We start from the raw sequence: 24,680 nt of genomic DNA, 5'->3' as shown, positions 1-24,680 counted from the left end.
GGGAAGGATGGTGGTCTTCAAAACACAATGAGAATTGCAATTTTTGGAGGTCTAGGCACTTGGGCCTATTCAACAACCTTGAATGCTTCAAAGACTTGACTTATCAAGGCTATCTCAAAGGGTTCCTAAAGGATGGATTTGAGTTTATTGTCTTTAATTTGCTTGGTTTCAAGGAATTCCAGTACCCCAATACAATCCTATGTTTCCACTTCACAAAATCTCCTCAAACTGAACCCAAAAGCCCGATACCCTACCTATTAGCCCTGCTGCAGACTTGGAACGGAAATAATTCTTTCTTTTCTCAAGACACTAAATAAGACAATGATATTTCTAGACACCCTTTGTGGAGTTCAAAAACATACCAAAAGCTTTTATACTGTTGTTTTCGACAAACACCCCTGTTCAGCACTGTTGTCTTGTTTCAATGCACCAAAATTGACTAATTTTTCGAAGGAACTATAGGTTAAAGATCTCCTGGCACTCCCAACTCCTGGACAATGGCTTCTCATGTCTTCAATTGCTTAATTCCAAAAGGAATTAACCTCCAGTGCTCTGTAACCTAGAAAACCCCAAATTGTGCCCTCAAACCCTTGTAATCTAGGGCTTCCTCAATCTTCCGGTTCTCCACACTTCTGATTCAAATTGATGATGGATTCACCATCAAATGCACATAGTATAACGTTCCCACTCACAAAATATACACCTTGTTCGACCAGGTTAGCCACTGCTATACCCGATCCATCATTTTCATTGTTTTTCCTTCACTGTTCTTCACTGAGATCACTTAAATCCGATCAATCCTGCATATGCATGGTTAATAACATATAATACATGTTAAATCAATTCATTCCATGAATATCAGGCCTCCATACTCATGGAATGATTCCCATTTCCTTAGAATCCTACTGTAGCAATAAAACAAATTAAAGAAAGGTTGCAATTATTCAACTGGCGCAGCAGTGAATCCAAGATAATGTGGAATTCATCAACTAAACAATTAAACAGTTAAGAAATCCCTGTCAGTACATGTAAATATCAAACTCAATCAAATTGAGATTCAAAGTGGAATCAAATTGCAGAAAATAGAAAGGTTTGTATTCGCTGTTTTTGTTCACCAGTACATAACCCGACTCTCTTCTCTTTGTAACAGAGACTCCTTCAAATATATAAGACTCCCTAATATAACTAATTCAACCAACTTCATCGTTGAGTTGAATTGTTGAGTCCAAAACCAAAACTAAACTTCCCTCTCATTCCTAAACTAGCCGTTTATATTTGAAAATTTGAATTTCAAAACCATAAATGGCTTTATTTGGATATGCAACTCATTTCTAAAGACTTAAACTCCCACACTAACCTATTCTAGACTTCTTAAACATAACTTAAGACTTGGACAATCTTAGTCCATAACAATCAAGTTTTTAGTCCTTTTAAGGACATTACAAACACAAAATGGATCCTTTGAAGTATAACAAAATATTGCACTATTTGAAGCCCATAATAGGTGCTAGGATCCTCCAGTTGATTTGTTGACCTGGATCATGCATTCCATCTTCCTGATTTGCTTTGCATGTCCTTGAGGTCTCCTTCATCTTCAACTTTGGATTGAATGTTTGAGATGCTCCTGCACCACCAATACTGTGTTGAAGGCAATATCATTAATATGAATGGAATTTAAGGTGCAAAAACACTTCCTGCACCAATCTACATGGAAAAATGAACAAAAAATAAAATTCAATATAACTTGAAAACAAAAAAATCACAAAAAAAACTAATTCACCATAACACAATGATGTACCCTAGAAAAACCCTTTCAAATAAAAAACTAGCATTCAAACTCCAAACTAACACATTAATTAACAAAAATATTGGTTGCAATTCCGTCCACTCAAGAAGCCTTCATATTACACTGCACCAACACTCATATCTGGAATAATACAACTAGCATAACAATACCTATAAATGCCATATGCAAACTCCATTCTAAGCGCTCAATAAATATAAAGTTCAAACTAATGCATGAAATCACCAAATAGGAATCATGAAACCATTAGCTAATAGTATCCAAAAGTGGTGCCCATAACCCAATAAGGCACCTCATGCCAAAAATAGGATATTCCTTAACATAACAATTTGTCATAACATATCAGAGTTATCCTTCCAACTCGGGTGCTCTAATTTGTCTTATTCAAACTATCTGATAAATTATGACAATCATAATGATATGACATGGGCTGGTGAACATTCCTAGTCAACATATGTGATTCCCTCTTACAATTCTATTATGTGCCATAACTGCTCTTAAAGTTTTGATGTGGGATCCTAACTTTTGGAGGCCATAACTTTTGATATGAGAAACTGATTAAGACATTTTTTTCCTAAATGAAAAAATCTCAAAGAGCTTAACATCTACATAACCTGCTTTAGTTCATTTCAATAAATTTAAAAGCAAAAAAGAACCACTATAGCCTAGCAATTGCATTTTTAAGGTTGCCAACATTGAGATGCAAGCTTGAGACACCTTTCCTAATATTATCTCATTATCGAACACCCTATAAAATCAAAAGGAGTTCCATTGCAATTATCTTCTAGGGGCTGAGCTCCCATATACTTTTTACAGCCCCTGTATTCTTTATACTAACTAGCTTTGTCAAAGAATCTTTAACATTCTCTGAGTCCAACATATAAAAAAAATTTAGCAGTATCCTCCCATCTTCCACCATGTCATAAACAAAAATATACTATAAATCAATATGATTCATCCACACATGAAGGTCAAGTTCTTGACAAATTTTTGGCATTCTGATTGTAACAATGAACTTTTAATATATAATGAGACTCGACATCTAAACACAATCTCAAAAGCCAAATGAGCCCGTATGAGAATGAGTGACTGCCACGTTCTTTATCTCTTTAATCTATTATGAATAAAGTGACCACGACTTATTGCTTACTCGTCTAACTCACAACAAAACCAAATATTGTTGGGATTATTACGATAATAGATAGTTTATATTATCTCAGTTTAGTATCTAATGGTTATCTATTGCAATCTCCTTTAAATATTAGAATGTTTCTAATATTTAGTTTTCCATTTCTAGAATAGAATGTTTGTATTATTTACATCATTCAGTCTCCTGTATAAATTGATCTCTTGATCTCTCTTAATATCAAGCAAATATTTTCAATTACTTCGTAATAAAGATCCCCTATCCAATCTATGTTAACATATCCATGCATATCCATTAATTGTTAGTCCTACAAAATATCACCATGATAACAAATAGAATACTCCAAACGACCCTGCAAGTACCTCAAAACCTTCTTCATTGCAATTGAATGTGTCTATCTAGGATTGGCCATTTAAACAACTTAAGAGTGCTAGAGATTTGGTAGTTGTGGAAGCTATCACTATTACTTGCAATCGTTGAGCTATCTCCCTTGTCGATGTTCTCTTGCTCTCAAATTTGCTCAAAATGGCTATGTTGGACTATTCTTCCATTTTTATAACATTTGTGGGCTATGTTGTTCAATGTTATCATAATTTGTTTCCTTTATTTGTGTTGTTGATCAGTTTGATGATTCACCACTTCCCTTATCCTACTGTAATTGTCTTGCCTTTGTGTGTATGTTTTTGAACCAGTTGTATTATTTGTCAGCTCATATGCCATTGTGTTCATCCCCTCTTTGAGGTGATCATTGCATTTGATGCATTGAATGTTTTAGAGATGAAACGGTCATGATGAAGTGCAAGTGTCGTCGATTAATAAGATCATTTGGAATTACCATGCTTGTTGGAAATGCTCTAGTTGACTGTGTCTTCAATTCTCATCAACATTTATTGTTTATTGCAAAAGGATCGATTAATATAGAGATTATGTGGCTCTTAATGGTTGATGGAATACAAAATGGCAAGTGGTATAGTTGTCGACCAATCTTCATCATGCATTGTATTTTGTCTTTTGACCTATCATTTGAGATAGTAATTATTTTATGTGTATGGAAATAGTGGAGGATTAGTGTTGTGCTGATTCAAGTTTGTATGGAAAATGATGGAGGATTAATGTTGTGCTGATTCAAGTGTGACTTGGTGAGACATCATTGTGAAAATTTTGATGCATCTACTACATGTTACATCCCAATTTTTGACATAATTTAAAATATAGCCATTGAAGTTCACATGAAGTCAATTGGCAGTTTAATTTGTTATAATCTTGCAAAATGTTAAGATGTTTAGTCGTTATAATTTCAAGTAAAGATAACAAGCTAGTTGATCATTTATCACGAATTCATGGAATTGAAAAGATGGTTAACCGTTATGATTATTTATGATTAAATAATATATAATTTAATTACAAAGAATTTCCTTGCAGAAAACACATCGAAGGGGTGGAAGCATTGTCAGAAAAAAATTAGACACAGGAGCATCACCATCACTAGGCAGATGGGTTGAGAACCTAACGACTTGAAAAAAGATACATCTGTGGGACCCGCATGAGCTATTTAAATAAATAATTTGATAAACATAAATAATTGAGTTAAAATATAAAACGTACCTTAAAGGATTTAATGTGATCTTTCACCTTATTATTATAATAGATATATTTATATAAATGCATATAAATATAAAAATGATATAGCACCATTTTATTATAATAATTTAATAAAGTGATGTTACCCTGTTAATATATTTACATGTACATAAATAAATATAAGATTATAATAATATTCAAAAATAATAACATTTGAATTATAATATTTGAATTATAATCTTCTAGCTCTATTCTTTCCATTTAAATTTCTTGCTTTTAACTGATTAACACTTGGCATGAAAATCAATTTAATATTTAGCAATTTGAATTGTATTATAATCTTTCCAACTTCTCTTCCAACTCTTTTATTTTATTTTCCCTCTCTTTTTCCAATCAATTTAATACTTGGAATTTGAATGGGCAAATAATCTTTTTGTAACCGGTGGGAGCCAAGAAGTCACGGCTCATTCCTTTATATGGAAGCCAAGAGAAGTGTCGGACACATTACCTCCATAGTTCTGGATTCCTTCTGCAGTTTTATTTCCAAATTTCTTTAGCCAACTTCATAGCAATATACAATGATTTATCCCTGCAAATATCGATTAATAACTTGAACAAACAAAGCGATATCTATTCCTTGCCGTGCGAGTGATTCCGGTTGAGATTCACGGTTGAGAGCACTAAAGTGACGTCTCAAGCAGCTAAAGAGATTGAACAAAGTTCAATATCATCAAAACATTTCCAAATCATTAAGAGATCATGGGATTACCATTCCATTATGTTTATTTATTTCTATAGCAGCCGGTTAGGCTCAGGATTATCTTTCTTACCCATGATTACATTATAAGCTTGCTGAATAATCATGATATGATTAATGAATCTTCTTCTTACTTCATACTTTCCTGATTCATCATAAAAGAGTCGAATAGTATCTCTTATGGGAGAGTTTTCCAATGCAATAAACTTGAAATAAAAAGTACAATAATATCGAATTTCATAACAGCAATTCTTAGCATTTATCATGATGATATCTTGTTTGAATTTACAAATTGACTTTCTTTAAATTTAACCTTATTCATGGCAAGCGAAAGCCAAGTAACCATGGTATGGATCGATAAATTATTATACCAATGGATATTAGAATCAATTCTGGAATCTTTAAAGAACATTATCATGTAATCACAGATTGTGAAATGTTGAATGCATATAATCTTCTTGTATAATTGACAAAGCCAATTGCTCTGAGATCAGAACACCTAAGATTCACCAGCCGACTTGACTAAAATAATTCTATGAATAATATCATTTAATAGCTTATGTATAAATGTTGAATGCATGTAATCTTCTTGTATAATTTACAATAACATGACCATGCATGAGCTATTAAATAATATTATTCTAGATTAAATGTATCATATTTCTACAATAAAATCATTGATGGCATTTTAAGTTCTTAGTTAAGAAATTTTATTTAACTGATTTTAACAGTAAAATCTCATTCACATGAACTTGACTGATATAACTATGGAAATGAAGTAATAACTGTATTCTATGAGTATGTTAGTTGTTAATTAAGACCCAGGAAATCTAGTTGTTACACTACAGACATTTTGTGAATGACTTGTATATGATCATTCTTAAGTGTCAATCATTTTGTATTTAGTATCTATGAGAGACATGGGGATTTTGGTAAACTGTAGATGCCAAGCAGGGTTTTCTCGAATTGTTAATCGCATACTATTGTTAATTGTTAAGAGTAACAATCCTAGATTAGATTTTTCTTTTGATTAAGCTAGAGAGCATTGTATCCAGATTTTGAGTCAATAAAGGATCAGTTTTTGGCATGGCTGGTTTTTTCACCCTCAAGTGGAGGGTTTTCCTATGATAAATATTTCTGTCATTTGTTCTTTGTGCATTTGAGTTTCTGAATATTGCATCTTTGCTTTTCTAGTTCTACATTTAACATAGTATCAAAGCAGATCTAAAGAAAAGCTCCAAAACTGGAACTCTTAAGCTTCAAATATTCTTTTCGTTTCTTCTAGATTGTTTAATTCAGCTTCCAACAATGGTGAATGGACTCAAAGTTAAAGACAGGCTGGATGGCCCATCCAACTTTACTTCATGGAAATTCAGGGTCCTCATTGCTCTTAAAGAAAAATGATCTTCTCAACTATGTAGTTGAACCTTCTACTGACACTAGAAAAGATCAATGAGGGAAGAATAATATCATGGCAAGGAAGATATTGATTGATTTTATAAAGGATCATCTTGTACCTATCATATCCAAGTTGAAATCAACTAAAGAGATGTTTAATTCTTCGAAGCTTGTATGAATTCAAAAACACTAACAGAGCTCTAGCCTTGAGGCATCAACTCCTCCATATAGAAATGGGTAGAGCAGAATCAATTGTCTCTTTCTTCATAAAGATTACAAAATTGAAGGATTAGCTAAATGGTATTGGAGATTCAATTGAGGACCAAGACTTGAATATGTTAGTCATGAATGGCCTTTCTCATTCTTGGGAATCTTTTATTCAAAGAATTGGTGGAAGAAATGAATTACCCAAGTTTGAACATCTGAAAGCTACTTGCATTCAAGAGGAATGCAGGTTAGCGACAAGAGAAAATGGGCAAAAATTTCATCATAAAGAAGATCATGTCCAAATATGAAGAGGAAATGGATAAATATGAATTGTAGCATATGAATGCAACATGCATATGTGAAGAGGATATCACATTGTAGGTGTTACAGTGTGACAAGGAAACACATCATCAATGTAGGAATGACATGTAAAGCCATCTCCATGACTGAAGACACCCATTTATCTCCAAAACTCTTCTATTGGGACAAGCTTCTCCTAAAAAGTCATCGACAATTGAGAAACTATAAAATATTTAAATGCTGACAAAACCCTAAATCTTCGTCATTTTACATTAATCAACATTTTACCAAACAATACACTAAGATGGTGACAACGATTGTAAAACATTTCTAGTTGCATTTAAAGTTTGATGTTAGAACTTAGAATTCAAATGTTGTATTATATATTGATCATTTCTACCATTCAAAACAATAAGTTCTATTAAAAATTGAGGCCAAAACTTTCATGCTAAAGCTGAAACAATGCTGAAAATATAAACTTCTTAAGTTGAAAAAAGAACAATAATATTATTTTTTAATATTCAAAACTGTATCAATTTATTTTTTTATTAATTATACTTGTACTTATTTTACTTCTAAAATCAATTTGTCTTTTACCAAACCCTAAATCTTTGTCATTTAAAGCCTTTGATATCCAAACAAAACACTACGACGATGACAATGATAATGCAATCAATAGGAATGAAGTGAAGAAACAAAGGAAGAGGCAAGCTAGAACAATGCACATAGGAGTTGGATGACACATCTAGGGCAATAGATTGAGCTACTAAAAACAAGTGTGGTTCACAGTTGAATGAGTCATTGTAATAGATGGCTAGTTGTTACTAGAAACTCTCCATTTATTAGTATTCTGGTAGCATGCACTAAACACACAATTCTTTCACTAGTTCTGCTCATAAGAGAGAGTTTCTAACAATTAGGCAATCAATGTTGTCATTGCATAACATCATTTCAAAGTGTGCATGTCTAATCTTACATAAATAACTTCCTAGCTAGAAGTTGAAACATGGCCTGAAATGAAGACAGGAAAAATTGCAAAGATATTTTGGATGCAAGTATTCATAAATCAAAAAAATAGTGAGATCTATCAAATAATTTTCTTGAATTACCTGAGAAGCTCACAAAAAGTTTATTAGGTGCTAGAAAAATTTAGTTACCATAACATTTACAAGGAGCCCATCATTAGGGGGAGGAACTTCGACATTCTAAATAAGATGGACGTATCATCACACATATATCTATTGTATTCAAACAAACTTGATGTGTCTAGTTATTCAAAGACATCTGATTTAGCGATAAAGATGATAATGAAGATTTTTTATGCTACTTAGAACAAAACATAGGACCTAATTAAATGTGCAGACAATCAAATTTGCTTTGAATCTTCTCCAGAGTGTAGTTTACAAGAAAAGCACTTATTTTAGGGCTACAGTAAATTTTTAATGATACTACTGATGTCAGTTGAGACGTTGATCATTGTAGCCTCTAACTAAAATTGTGAATCCAGCTCAACCTAGAAAGGGTATCATTCTTAATTTGAGTATGAAGTAAAGGTTGTGTTGCAGAAAATGGTAACAAAGAGGGAGCAAGAATTGAAAGGTAAATGGGTTGTAAAACATATTGCAGCTGAACAATATTAGGAACTATAGTGCAAAATAAGAAATGAAGATGGTATTGAACATCAAAAGAAAGCAGAGCTAAAAAATGAGATGAACTGAAAGAAAGCTGTATAGAGAAGAGCACAAGAAAAGGTGAAAACGAAAAAACAGGTAAAGGGAAGTTTGCAAGTGCAAGGTGAAGCAGGAAATTGTAGAGAAATCTGAAAAAAGCAAGAAGTTAGTCAAGGGTAAATTAAAAGAAAGCTTTTCAAGCCCTAAAACAAACAATCTATAGTTCCAATGCCAAAAGGCTAAACAAGAACCTTCCCTTTCAATGAATGTGAAAGATAAAACGTTGATGAGGAAGACAATTACCAAGATGATGACTTGATGTAGGCCCATGTGGCTGTGAGTTTACTCATTAGTTGATAAATAAGTTAGTCAAGGGTAAATTAAAAGAAAGCTTTTCAAGCCCTAAAACAAACAATCTATAGTTCTAATGGCAAAAGGCTAAACAAGAGTCTTCTCTTTCATTGAATGTGAAAGATAAAATGTTGATGAGGGAGACAATTACCAAGATGATGACTTGATGCAGGCCCATGTGGCTCTGAGTTTACTCACTGGTTGATAAATAAATGATTGATTAAGATTGGCTCATTTAGTGCCATCATTCTTTCTAACTGGCTCTTGGAAGCATTTGAATTTTCTTATCGGTCTATTAGTTAATGGCTTCTTCTACAAACTCTCTCTTTTCACTGGTCCGTTTGTTGATGCACCTTATCTAGTGGTTACACCTATTCTCTTTTATCATTGGTCCCTACAAAGCAATCTATTTTTTCTATTGGCCCACATGGTGGTGCCTAATTGTAATTGGGTGGGCATTAAATATTCACAAATATGGCTATGGAAACCCTAATTAGGGCTTATGTGGATTAATTTGGACTGCTGGTTCTGATTTAATCTTGGCCATTTATTGTAACTGAGCCCCTATATAAAGACTTAATCGCATCATTTGTAGAGAATTATTGGAGAATTGTTGCTAATATGATACCCATTTTTCTCTACTATTCATTGTTGTGTCTTACATGGTGAATAAGTGTAATTCGTTTGGCAGTATTTCATGGTACATTCCTCACTTAGAATTGATTTGGTTTCAAGTTGTTTAAGTTAGAATTTTCTTTGAGTAATTTAGTTAAATAATAGTAATTGTAAATGCACCTTGCTTGACTCGATCATAAACCAAACCACTAGTTGCTTATTGATTGTAAGTTTTCCTTATGTGGTTGATTGTTGTTTATATACACAACTTTAATCCATACTTGATCTGTGATTGGCATCCATAGATTGGATTAAGGAAAGGGTATTGATTTTAAAATCATTTGGACAACTTGGAATCTTGTAGTCGGTGAGTGGAGTCGAGTACAAGAGTATCCAATCTTTCTTGCATCCTTAGGTAGAAGTAAAGTAGAATAGACTCGCAAGTTTAATTTCAATGCATTCATAAGTTGGAAGTCAAAAGTATATTTTCATTGCACATTGTGAAGCTCAATCAATCCAATCAAGTTGACAAGTCTTAAAAAAATAACATAAGTCCCCTTGTAATACTACCAAATCGCATTATTTCAACTGAGTGTGTATCCACAGTAGGAAGTAACCTCAAAGTCACCTTATCATCTTTCATTGCACTTTAAGCATAAGAAGTGTCTTTATTCAAGAGAGAATTTGATATTTAGTGGTTTATAAGAACCATCTCTATGTGGATTCTTGTAAATACGAATTTTTTGCTTTGTTTGTGTTTGTTTTGATGAATGAATGTGGCATATTTGCAAAGTCTCATATGACAATATAATGCAGAAAATACAATATTGCAATAATAGTTTTCCCAACTCAAAACTGAATTCGTATTGAAAAAATATAGATGAAAAATTCCTGATTTTTATGCCATCTTGAATTATCTGAATTTTCACAATACAATGACAAACCAGTTCATCGAATAACCCCTATTATCTAAAACAATAATACCCCGAAAATCTAGGAGATTCAATTAATGAGTTTATAGCTAATTCATGCCTTGAAACCCTTTAAAGGGTGAATATTAGCAACACATGAATTCTTCAACAAACAAATGCAGTAAACTTATATTTAGGATTCTAGTTGTAAAACCTTCAAACACATGATCAAACCCTTGTCCAAAATCTTCACAACTTCACAAATTAAACTAAAATACAATCATTGTATGTAGCCAACCCTTTATGCAATCTTCAGCTGATTTTCTACAACCTCTAATATCTGGAATCAAAGAAAGTTTTCAATCCCAATGATCAAATATGGTTGAAACCCTAATTGGTTTCTTCTCCGAGCAATAACTCCAAAAAATCATAAGTCAAATATCATCAAGAATGAATCTACTTGCCTTTTTAAGACTTTATAATCCCAATCTCCTTAAAAGCATTTAAATCCACTTTCACGTTTTTAATTAAAAATTGTATTATCTCCTCAACTTGGAGGCTCAATGTTATGCAATTAATTATGTACTTTATGTGGCATCTAATTAAGGGTCATGGCCCCATCGCACAAAAAGTGATTTTTAAGACCTCGTTTTATAATTGAACATTTAATCACTTTATTAATTACATAACTCAGTAAATAATCATTATTTTCTTGATCCCCTCTAAACCTAGAAGTCAACCATTTTGTCCATTGCGCACCCAACTGCCTTATGAAAAATAGTAAGGGTCCCTCTCTATCAACCACTAACTTCTATAAATACTGAGAATATTATAATAGATCCACTAGACCCTAAATAAAATTGCCTCAAAATATGCCAAGGATTTGGAAATGAAAGCATTGCCAACTACCAATTGACATAGCAAATATCTTCAAAATAGAGCTCTTTAAACATCAATTTAGCCTACGAGGACCTAGTGATAGGCCAAACAACTGAAAACTGAAGCTCACAAAAATGGAGACATTTATATGTTTCATCATGAAATATTGAGTGTTCTATCCTACATGTTGTAGTAGAACAAAACTCACATCAACAAGTCCTAAATTAGAGTGCTAATTAGTTCATGTAAAATGTTAAGGTATCAAAGCTAGTTAGCAAAGACCTCAAAACCATGTCATTTTGCACGATCTAACTATGACTCGAACCTTGGACTTCCATGTCCATGTTGGGATGCTCTACCACTGACCGACCAGACCTTTGCAATTACCACCTCCTTCTCAATTCAAGGTGTGGCTTGCCTTTTGTTGAGCAGTTCAATAGACTGATGTGCCTCTACCTTTTCTTTCATTTATCTACATCCAAACTCTTCATAGTTGTCATTTTCTTGACAACTTCCCTTCAAAAAATTTATCTTTCCTTTGTCCTATATCCCACTCATTCTTTACATCTATCAATAGGACATTGGAATCCATTAAACATATGTTTCCAAGTATTTCAGAAAAACTAGTGCTCTTGCCCAGTTATAATTTTCAATATTCTTCTAACATCAACTGATTGAATGTGTTTAATATATATAGATGGATATTCTTTCTTCATCGTACTCCTAAAGCAAAAAACGTTCCCACTCTAATGTCCTCCATTAGTAAGCAGTGATTTTATGAGCACTTAATTTGTCACCTTTTGCATATAATTTTAAACCAGATAAATATCGGTATCTTTGAGAAACAAACGATACAAAAAAAAAACATCTTTAAGTATGTTCTTTGTAATGTCCCTATTTTTGGCGAGCTTCTGCAAATGATCAAGTCAGTTCATTATAGCGACCCTCATGAGCTGACAGGGTGATTTGGGGGTCTCGGTGGTGGACTTACTATTTTTAGTAAGTCTAATTTGGGCAGTTGCCATATTTTGCAGTGCAGATGTGGTGCTAGCAGTTGGTTGTCACCTGCATCGGATGGGGCCATTTATTGCACAAGTTCATATTTATTAATTATTTATTAAAAGTTTCATTATTATAATAGCACTTTATTATAATAATATTACAAAATAATGTTGTGTAGGCGAAGCTTCTTAAGTGAAGTTGCATTTGGGAAACTTTGACCCAACAAGGGTTATAAATATTAACCCATTTGATGAGAAAAGCATCCGCTTTTCTAATTTGCTTTTGTTGATTTGGTGAGTTTTCTGAGGTTAATGATTTATGTGCCCTTGCTGAAGTATAAGAATTTGTTCCTGAGAAGTGCATAGTGATTCACAGCTGTGGTGTGAATTTACTTCTGAGAATTACTATAATTTGAAGTGTGGGGTCTTCCTTCTGTTATGACTGTTGCTGGGAGACATTTCTGTGTGGGCACCTGTTTGCTTTTCAATCTGCTAATAAGGGATTTGTGGTGAGTTTTGGTGTGGAATAATTCTGGAAATCGGTCACAGAGGATTCCTGCCTGTAGGGGTGATACATTGACTGTATTTATGGTGAACTTTCAGCCTGTTCTTTCCTAGCGTCTGGCTCCCAATTTTGTGTCTCAGATCAGTGCAAATTGATGTTCTATCTTTCCTCATAGCTGGACGTTATTGGAAAAACTTGGGCAGCTGCTGTAGGTGATCACATTTTGGAGCTGGAATTCATTGTTTACAGCATGCGTTTTACCCTGGGAAGGCCTGATACACCATTTCCTAGGGCCTGCGATTTGATTCAAGAAGCCTGTGTGTTTCCTTAGAGACCTGCAATCACAATATTGAGGCTCTTACAAGCCTGTGGCCTGTGTATGTATGTTTAGCAAGCATTAGAAATGGTCGAGTTTATGAAATTACAGTCCTGCAGACCCTAAATTAATGCATGCGATCAACAATTGGAAACTGTCGTGTGGAACAGAGGCCCTGCAATTCCTTCCTGAGGGCTGTGATTAAGTTAGGAAGTCCTGCGTTTCAATCTGGGAGGTGACATTGAAGTTAGATCAATATACAGGAGCAGCACCATTTATTTCCAGCCTGCATTTGCATTTGGGAGAAGCCAAATTCACGTATGCCAAGTGTACACCAGGTTCTTTTATAATAAATTAGTAATCAGCTTTGATGATTAAAGCATTTGAAAAATCTCTAATAATTGGAAAGAATTCCATCTTTTAATTATCATTATCAGTGAGTTGGTGAATTCCATATTTCAATTATTTTCTTCCTGGCACTTGAATCTGCATTTTCTGCATATACTCAAAATATATATATGATTTTTAAAATTATGAAGTACAACACAAAGAATATAGATAGATAGATAGATAAAATTTTAACGTCCACGAGGCTAAATATATATATATATATATATATTCACGAGGAAATTCAAAGAAGCAAGGACACTTGCAATACACAAGGAATTAACAAACTACAGCATTTCCACTAAACTCTTTCAGTACTGGAGATTGAGCCAGGCCAGAGTTCCTACATTCTTGTCTTATATATGCTACTTTACAGATTGAAGTTGTATTTCTATTCTGCCATTATAGTGAATTTGCAGACTAGATAAATTTCCAAACCCAAGCTTGAAACTCTTTCCAATTTATTAGGCACAGTTCCATGGATGAAGATGAAGACATTCAATAGAAAGAGGAAAGATCGACCTCATTCTTTCTATGTCTAGCTTAGCTCTGAGAACAAAGAAGCTAACACAGTAGCTGCAACTTCACTCCACAAAGGGTCCAGTTAAGCTGCACCTCTAACCAAGAGATTGAGCATAAGAAAATACAGGACAGCTCAAGAAGACATTAGTTTTCAAAGCATATTCCCTAGGATTGCGTGCAATTCTGCATCAGCATAATATACTAGATCAGCTTGGAAAAATAGGATTTCAATGGGCTGCCTTAATTACATACCTATTGATAACCTGACAACTAAGTTGTCGGTCCATGGTTTGGTTCCGGGTTCGGGTTCGAGAACCGGTTCGTTGGTTCGACGAAATTTTGGAAAGGGGTTTGGGTTCGTTTGGGTTCGTTAGTACAAAAACATGTAAAAATTATAAAAATATATATATATATACATTTTTATGAAGCATGAGTTAAAATTAGAATGTAGCATAGTACCATAAACACATTTAAAACTTTAAAACAGCATAAACAATAACATATCAATGTATCATGGTGAGCATACCATCATATAGTAACATAATTCAATCAACTTCAACATCGAAGATGAAGGATTCAAAACATTTAAAAAATCAAGTTCAAGTGTCATTGTTTCACGTTCAATGTTTAACAGTAACTAATAGAATGAAAATCTATTAAAATTCTGAATTTCTAGTTCTAAGTTCTTCATTCTTCATCTTCATCTTCTTCATATTCATCTTCTTCTTCTTCATCTTCTTCTTCATCTCCTCCTTCTTCGCCTACGCTATTACTTGCACCAAGGCCAATGGGATCAGCAGCAGAATCAACAATGGTATTGGCATCAAAGTTATCAAAATCATCAATTGTAAGTGCAGCAGTGGAAGCATCCAAGTCCGCAATCTCTGCATCTACATCCCACTTCTTTGTCTCCCCTTCTTTGTATTCTTGACTCTTGTGTGAAAGAAGGCGCAAGTTGTTATGCACAAATACCAGGTTCTCGGCTTTTTTTGATTGCAACCTATTGCGCTTCACCGAGTGGATGAAAGAATAGGTGCTCCAATTTCTTTCTGATGCAGAAGAACTAGCAACCTATAAAGACAACATAGGGTAGGCAATTAAAAAGGAATTAATTCGATCTTATTAAAAAATTCTTTTGAAGATAAAGTGAGCTAATTTAAAAAAAAATAAAACTTACTTGTGATATAACTTTGATTGCAAGGGGCTGCAATGTTCGGAATTTTTGGCCATGGAGGTACCACCAACCATGAGCATGCTTCTTGAACCGATGACGAAGAGCATCATTACTTAGACCTGTAGCATTGACAAATGCTATGAACTCATCCATGATTACATCTCTTATATCATCATCAGGAAATATTCTTCTAAATGCTGCCTGGTACCCGTCAGACACTTCCATATCTCTGTATGGTGGCAACCTTCCTGGTAGATCACAATATTGTGAGCTATAGTATTTGGGGGTCAAGGCATAGGCAAGCAAATGTAATGGAGTGGTCATTTTGTTCCATCTTTCATCAATAATTTTTTGCACTTGTTTGAAAAAGGTCTCTTGCGGATCTTGCTCCTGCTCATTTATAACTTGCCTGATCTTCTCAATCATTGAGTCTATGCCATCATAGATCTCTCCAAGGCAAGGCCTATCCATGTCAGTGTACCTAAGCATGCTCATAATGGGCTCGGTGATCTTAAGGAGATATTCCACACGTTCCCACCATGAGTCAGCCAATAGCCTATCCTTTATTTTGTTTGCCCTTTCAGTGTTCTTTTGCTTCCATACACCCCAATTGTTGCTGATTACCATACCTTGAAGTGCATCTTTCACTTGCACAAGTCGTCTTAAGACGATTATATGTGATGCAAAACGGGTCTCAGCAACCTGTGACATAAATTAGAGCAAAAAACAACTATTAGATACATATTTTAGAAAACTAAGAAAAGTATACACATTGGCAATTGCACAAGTAAAATATGAAAAATCAGAAATTGTCAAATATTAAAAATTAAATTACTAATTTGAGTTCAAGTTCATTTACCTTCAATAGTTCCAGTTTTGAGTAGTTCCTGAAAAGAGATTGAGTCATGTGGTGGTTTGTGACAAACATTTGTATGTCCTCAGCCTCTTCATACACTGTTTTGATCCACTCAATTTGGTTCCCAATCTTTTGTAGCATAAGATTGAGTGAATGGACTGCACAAGGTGTCCAAAAGATATGTGGATATCGTGATTCAACCAACAAACCTGCTGCTCTACAATTCTTTGCGTTGTCCGTTATGACTTGGACAACATTTCTTGCACCCACTTGTTCAATGGCCTCAATTAAGATATCAGCAATAAATGGCCCATCTTTTACTTTGCCCTCACAATCCACCGCTTTCAGAAACATTGCCCCTTTAGGGGACACCACAAGGACATTGATCAAGGGACAGTTCCTAGAATCCTTCCAGCCATCTGAAACAATTGTCACCCCTGTCTCAACCCATGAGTCCCTTATGGGCTTCAATTGATTTTCAACCCGTTGGACCTCATCATCCAACAAGGTGGTGCGCACTTTCTCATAACCGGGGCCACAATACCCTTTTGGAGCTTCATTGGTACCCCTCAACATGTCCTTCCAAAACGGAGAGCGAACAACATTAAAAAACAACCCATTTGCATAGAGGCATCTTCCCACCTTAATGTCAGTAATATCTCGGGCCTTGTTTTGAAAAGAAGTTTCTATTGGCCCCTTTCTTTTGTGTACAATGGGGACAGATTCAGTGTTAGTGTCCATTGTAGTATTGAAGAAGGGATGGTCTTGTACAATAACATCTGAGGGGGGCTGCATTCCCTTAGCTTTTTTACTTTTATTGCTACTACTACCGAGTTCTATTGCCATGTGTCCTTCTCTCTCTTCTGCTGCCTCATGCTCTTCAATATATTTTAAGACGGTGTGATTTGGTATAGGGACACCATTTTTGCCAGGGCATTTCTTGACTCCTCTTCCAGGATAACCACATAGATGGCCTACCACACGATAATAAGAACTATTTCTTTCTACATCACATCCTCGACATCTCCAATGGAATGCACCACCTCCAGGAATGGGTTTTATAATGTCTACATACTTCCATAGAGGAGAATCAGAGTTGGTTTCCATTCTTTGTTCGGTGTTGCCTATTGATGAAGAGGTAGATGACATTACTTTCGAACCTTTCCCTATGGCAATAAATTACTAATTAGATATATGTTCATAATCTATATGCAAGAAAATGACGAATTTTGAAATAATGGAAAAGATTCAAGAACTTAGAACATATGAAGATTGAAAGAGAAATGAAAAAAAATTGGAAAAACTAGAACAAAACAATAGTAAATGGAATAAGATCTTACCTCTTGGTCCTTTTCCAGCCATTGCAAGTTTGCAAATGTGTATAAATGATGCACAAACACTTCAAGAACACCAACAAGTCAATCTTCAAACTCCTCCTTGCACAACCGGATGCTTGCTCAAAAACTTATGTGCTCTCCTTCAAGGCAAAACAACCTATTTAGAAACAACAAATGACTATGAGAGAGCAAAAAACCAATTCATAACACCTTTTTAGGGTACATGGACCCCAAAAATTATTTTAAAATGCAAATAAATAACTTTATTTCCGCGTCCGTGGGTGGGTTCTTGGCTGGGTTCGAACCTGGTTCGATTTTCCCAGCTTGGTCCGCCCGGGTTCGAACCAGGATTCAAAAATCAAACCCTGGGCGAAACTTGGTCGAACCGGACCAGAATCTCGAACCGGTTCAAACCAGTTTGAGGTCCGGAGGGGGGGGAGGGGTACCCGTGTAACTTAGCCTGACAATAATAGCTTTGGTACAACTGTCTTCATGTATAACCCATATGAAGAAACAAATAAGCACCTCTGGCTGCAGTGTGGTTAAACCTGATCTTTGACAACAATATACATGGTGTTCCAGTACCATGAAGCAATCTTTCAGTGGTTGGCTAGTCACCAAGTGTAGTTTCCATGTATTTTGAATTAGCATTCAATTTAGCTCTAGCTTTTAGATGTTAGAAGTTGGAGAACTCAAAAATGGTGGAATCAGAGAACTTAAGATATAACCGAACTCATCTCATGATTATGGCTGATAGTCGAAGGGATTTGAAGGAGATCACCCCAGTCCAAGTGAAAAAATAAGGGCAGGAGCTTCCACAGATAGAGATATGGATAAGGAAAATCTATTACCCAATAAGGAAAACTTAATCATTAGGTAAAAGAAGCAAAAGAAAAAATAGTTTCATGATGTTCATAAAGACAAGGCCAATGGACCAAGTAATTTCCAGGATTTTCCAACAGCAAGGTTATAGTGAAGCACATTTTGACAGAATTCCTAAGGAAATGATGCTATGAGAGCAGTGTAGACAGAAACTCCTTCGTCCCTCCTTGGGCTCATGTAGCCCTCTATCCGATTTGGATATGTATCTAATATGGCCTGGATACACATTGAATATTGTACCCATGTGTGCCCAAAAAAACATGATTGTCCGACAATGTTGAAAACCAAGGTTTCGAGACTATGGCAGCAGGCAATGAGTGCAGCTTGGTAGGGGAGCTCAAGGTGGGGTGCGGCTCCCATGGAAGCCCCCACGGCACCATCAAGGACCCCAATTTGGCTTTGTGGAGTGGAAACAGAGAGAAAACTAGCATAGGGCTGAGGATTTTGCACCTCGAAGAGATGAATGGACTGTCCCACGAAGCAAAACGGATGGAAACAACTGGAAATGGATCAAGATGGAGGAGGAATGACAGATGAATGTCGCCTCTATCACAAAGGATGTCCTGACGACCATGGATAATAAGACGATCAATATCCGAGTAGATCCGAAAGAGTGGAAGGCTACAGTGTCATTGTTGATGGATAGGGCTTTCTTCATGAAATGGGGGGGAGGATGGTCATCTCTAATCAAGATGAGAAAGTGAGTTGAGGACAATTGGGGACCGAAAATCACAATGGACTCAAAATAGGAAAAAACAAGGGTAATGTTCAACATACCTATTCTGATGGATATAGTGGGATTTTTTATTAAAGATTGGGTTCCAAACTTTAACCCTAGACAAGCTATGGTGGAAGAGGTTCCTATATGGATTAGGCTGTACCATCTTCCTCGTGAATATTGGAATAAGGACATTTTCAAGATGATAGGCAGTAAACTAGAACAATTTACCAAAGCAAATGAAGCAATAGAGCAGAAAGACTTCAATCAATATGCAAGGATCTGCATTATGTGGAAGCCTCACCCCTTGCTTCCACATGCAGTACAAATAAGAACGGATGAGGGTTACTGGTGGCAAGAGATTGAGGTTGAGGAATTTATTAGCCGTTGCGAAACTGCAAAATTTGGGGGCACGCAATGGAGGATTGCACGGTGAATAATAAAGGAAAGGAAAAGGTTGTGGAAGGGAGCCGTAAAGATTTTTGGGATCCAAGACCTTCAAGAACTATAAGAATGGAGATACCCACAACGAATGGAGGAAATAGTGAGAATAGTTTGGATTTTGATCCGGCAACTATGATGTCCCCTGTTTTAGACTAGGTTTTAATAAGAGTTAAACAATAATATTCTATTAATTTAATATATTTATATAGATAAATATATGATATAAAATCATCCAATACATTTTATGATATATTTAAATATAATGATAATATATTATCATTTACTAATGATAATATAATTCTACTAATATAGTAATATTAGAATATACATCTACCAATATAAGAATCTTATGATATATGTAATAATGATAATAAATAAGGATGGCACTAAATGAATGGTGATAACATTATTATGTTATCTATATAGCTTATATTATCCATAATCCTAAGGATACACTACAAATATGGAAATTTAATAATTAATAAATGTTATACATATAATATATATTAATAATAATATATATTGTTAAATATTTGTTAATTAATAACTATTAAACCTTAACCATAACAACTAGTTAATTATTATTTGAAGGGATGTAACCATTCATGACTATTCACTAGTAATAATATATATATATAGGAGAACAAATGATAGACTAAGATAGATCAGATATGGATTATCATGAAGGCTAATAGGAATAAAGAAGAAAATAAGAAAATGTCCTAAATGGGACATTACAAGTGGTATCAGAGCCCAACATCCTGCCAGCCTGTGAATGAAAAATGGAGATATATCGATTAATCAAGTTGACTCTCTTGATGGTTTGGATTGACCAATGTTGAGATTGATGTCACAGCAAGTGATTCCTATAATGAGCTTGAACAGTGAAATTCTAGTGTCTAGAGGTTTAGATGCAATGAATTGTAAATTAGAGTGTAGACTCGCTATCAATGTAGATATGTTTAATCCATGCTTAAACTAAGATCTAAGGTGCTCAAAAGGAAAAGAAAGATCTGCACGCTGAACAAATAAAATAAAATGAACAGGGTAAAAGGCAACATAGTCCAAACATAGACACAAACAAGAAGCAAGATATGATTGTGGATCATAGAAGAACGATGATTAATAGAAGAGTGATTCCTACATTGGGGGAAAAACGTTAAGGCATAGATTGTAAGTACCGAACAGAACAAAAAATCATTGCCTCAATGGGGGGCGACAGATATAACAGAGAAGATAAAACACATGTCTTCCTGCAGGGACAAGTAACATCAAAAGCATCCATTCAGACTGATCTAAAAATCTTTGATTCGACAGTAGCTGGTACAAAAGACATGATAGATAGAAGAATAGAATGGTACACGGGTGGCTTGATCGGCTATAACTCACTATTTATATAAACCTGCCAAGTACCGTGAAGGATAGACATGGAGGTTATTAGGGTAGGGGAAAATAGAAGCAATAAACATGGATAATAGTAAGTGCATAGGATTGGATAAGATACCAAATACTTTCTTGGTTGACGTTAAGGATATAATTACCGTCAGAGTGAGTAGAGACAAGAAGCTATCAATGCCAAGCCACTGTCAAATACAAGTCCGATTCTAAATAATGATCAGAGGAAGCAGACCATATGGATAAAACATCAGCAAAGGCACATAATACTGCTACTGATAAACCTGACAGTGTGAACAGACATCAACATAGAGAGAGAAGTTAGTAAGGAGTCAAATACTATTATATGTAACAAATAGTAAGTGATGAAACAAAGTGAATAAAGAGCAATTCATACTCAGCATCGGAGATAATGCAGAAGAATAAATCTCCAGTGATATATATCTTAGAACGTGTCTGTGTACAGAGTTATAGTTGTACATCAAATAAGAGATGACACTCGCTTCATTGATACAACAAAGTTTTTAACAAGAACCAACTAATTTATATAACACCGTTACCAGACATAATATGTGGCGCTCCAAATATTCTAAATTAGAACGTTCAGATTATATAGCCAGAGAATCTATTAAAGGAAATATTACCGCTTGCACAATCCAGGTCTACGCTTGGGCTAACCAGTGGTATATAATTTGAGAATAGAAGGGCCAGGGTTGTCGAGTTTCAAAGTTCAGATAAATTGTAACACACAAACCGTGGAAAAATGAAGCAAACCTATATTTATGATAATATGTTTACCTAGTAGATGCATGTGAAGGTACGCTGACCAAGGTAAATAGGAATCTCTGCCATTTGAATAGAAGACTATAACGGCATGCAACTTTAAACCTCAAAATTATAAGGAGTCCATTATGTGAGGTATGTGATTTTCAAAAGGTAATATGTTTTATTAAATAAGAAAGCAAACTTTTTCTTATAGAAGGTATTATTAAAAAATATATATTATAAGATATTTCCATTCTAACATAGAATTGAAAATGTTATTTTATTATTGACTTGAACATACATACAAACTATTTTGTATTTATTTTGAATATAAATCGACATTATAAGAATATGATTTTTAAATATTTTTTCGATATATTAATATTGAAAATTATAAGTTAGTGAATCAAATTACCTCCTAAGTAGACCACCTTGATGGATGTCAAAGGCTGCCATCAAGGCCGAGGGGGCCAAAGTGTCACTCTTGGGCTTAGGTAGGACATTTAAAAAGAGTAAAATTACCTCCTAAGTAGACCACCTTGATGGATGTCAAAGGCTGCCATCAAGGCCAAGAGGGCCAAAGTGCCACTCTTGGGCTTAAGTAGGACATTTAAAAAGAGTAAAATTACCTCCTAAGTAGACCACCTTGATGGATGTCAAAGGCTGCCACCAAGGCCAAGAGGGCCAAAGTGCCACTCTTGGGCTTAAGTAGGATATTTAAGAAAGAATAAGATTACCTCCTAAGTAGACCACCTTGATGGATGTCAAAGGCTGCCATCAAGGCCAAGAGGGCCAAAGTTCCGCTCTTGGGCTTAGGTAGGAAGAATAAGATTACCGTCTAAGTAGAACACCTTGATGGATGTCAATGGCTACCATCAAGACCAGGAGGGCCAAAGTTCTACTCCTGGGCTTAGATTGATTAAGACTTGACATCATGTCAACTCTATTAAGTTGAGAATCTTCCAAGTAGACCACCTTGATGGATGTCAATGACTGCCATCAAGGCCAAGAGGGCCAAAGTTCCGCTCTTGGGCTTGGTAGGATATTGATTTAGAAATAATTTATCATGATTGAACTTTTCTTTGGAGCTATTATATACATGTACATGCTAATAATTGTTTGGGTTGCAGGATCTATGATCAAAAGGTGTACTGGGGAACTATATGTTATAAATCATTCCCTTTACTCTACTTCATTGTGAAAAATAATGCATGATGTGTTTGCATCGTGTTTGCTCCGTGTCTTCATCTATCTGCATCATGTCTACTTCGTGTTTTCATCTATCTGCATCGTGTCTTCTTCGTGTTTTCATTCATTAAGATTTATATTTGATAAATCTTTTAGGACTTTGTATACAAATATGTTTTGTATCTATAAAGCAGTTTGTGTGTGACAAGATTTTGCTTGAGGACAAGCAAATTCGAGAGGAGAGGACTGTGATGTCCCCTGTTTTAGACTAGGTTTTAATAAGAATTAAACAATAATATTCTATTAATTTAATATATTTATATAGATAAATATATGATATAAAATCATCTAATACATTTTATGATATATTTAAATATAATGATAATATATTATCATTTACTAATGATAGTATAATTCTACTAATATAGTAATATTAGAATATACATCTACCAATATAAGAATCTTATGATATATGTAATAATGATAATAAATAAGGATGGCACTAAATGAATGGTGATAACATTATTATGTTATCTAAATAGCTTATATTATCCATAATCCTAAGGATACACTACAAATATGGAAATTTAATGATTAATAAATGTTATACATATAATATATATTAATATATATTGATAAATATTTGTTAATTAATAACTATTAAACCTTAACCATAACAACTAGTTAATTATTATTTGAAGGGATGTAACCATTCATGACTATTCACTAGTAATAATATATATATAGGAGAACAAATGATAGACTCAGATAGATCAGATATGGATTATCACGAAGGCTAATAGGAATAAAGAAGAAAATAAGAAAATGTCCTAAACAGGACATTATAGCAACGAACAAAGAGCACCCTCAAGGCAAGGAAGGTGACTACAGAGTGGACACATCAGAGATAGCACACATAAAGGAAGTCAATAATAATCTTGGTCACGAAGACTTTAACAAGGAGATAATAGTCTCGACAGCGGAAGAGGATATTAGAAGGGCGTTGGAGGGTAGGGTAGAAGATACCAATGAGCCCATAAAGGGACCGCAGGAGGGAGATTTGGAAATGACCTTTTGAGGTTGCCAATGACTTCAGAACAACAGAAGCACCATGAGGAAGAGGAAGGGGAAGTAGACCTTCCTTCATCTCCCTTAAAAATGATGGTACCTTATTTTGAGGGGGGAAGGGGTTCCAAAGATAGAGGAGCTATTGGGAGATGGTGAATCAGTGGAAGAGGATGGGATTGGAATCCCAGACCAATGCACAATCTCACAAACAAAGACAAACAAGGAGAAGAAAAAGCAAGAAGGATCATAAAAGAAAAGAGGAAGGAAAAATAATCAGCAATTGTTAGCTGATGCGGGAAACATGGAGGGCCAAACCCGTTTGGAATCTGGGAGGGACATGGTCTCTCCTAGGCAACCATGAAGTTCCTTACGTGGAACATCAGGGGCTGCAATGCCCCTGACAAAAGATGCTTGATCAAGAGAGCTCTGGATCAAGCGAAAACAGAAGTAGTGTGCATTCAGGAGACCAAGATGGAAGTTGAGCAAGCAGCAAAGGTTTTAG

General features: G+C 34.8%; 1 protein-coding gene across 3 annotated transcripts in view; it reads right to left on the bottom strand.

Moving 5' to 3' along the window:
* PEX12 (peroxin-12) overlaps positions 1–24,680 on the bottom strand; it is a 210,336-nt gene that overhangs the window by 164,934 nt on the left and 20,722 nt on the right. The window contains exons 3-4 of one of the 3 annotated variants that reach the window (XM_089831022.1): positions 15,529–16,227; positions 14,821–15,422 (exon numbers count right to left, since the gene is read on the bottom strand). The exons of the other annotated variants lie outside the window; for them this stretch is intronic. Coding sequence (XP_089687148.1) covers positions 15,039–15,422; positions 15,529–16,227 — 1,083 coding nt within the window. The 3' untranslated portion in view covers positions 14,821–15,038. Of the gene's footprint in view, positions 1–14,820; positions 15,423–15,528; positions 16,228–24,680 lie in introns of those variants that run through there. 3 annotated transcript variants of the gene reach the window in all.

This window comes from Cupressus sempervirens, chromosome 1 (assembly GCF_028749045.1).
Source record: "Cupressus sempervirens isolate cs-2001-9-10 chromosome 1, ASM2874904v1, whole genome shotgun sequence".
In the NCBI taxonomy this organism is placed as follows: domain Eukaryota; kingdom Viridiplantae; phylum Streptophyta; class Pinopsida; order Cupressales; family Cupressaceae; genus Cupressus; species Cupressus sempervirens.
This window is presented reverse-complemented; position numbering and strand designations above follow the sequence as displayed.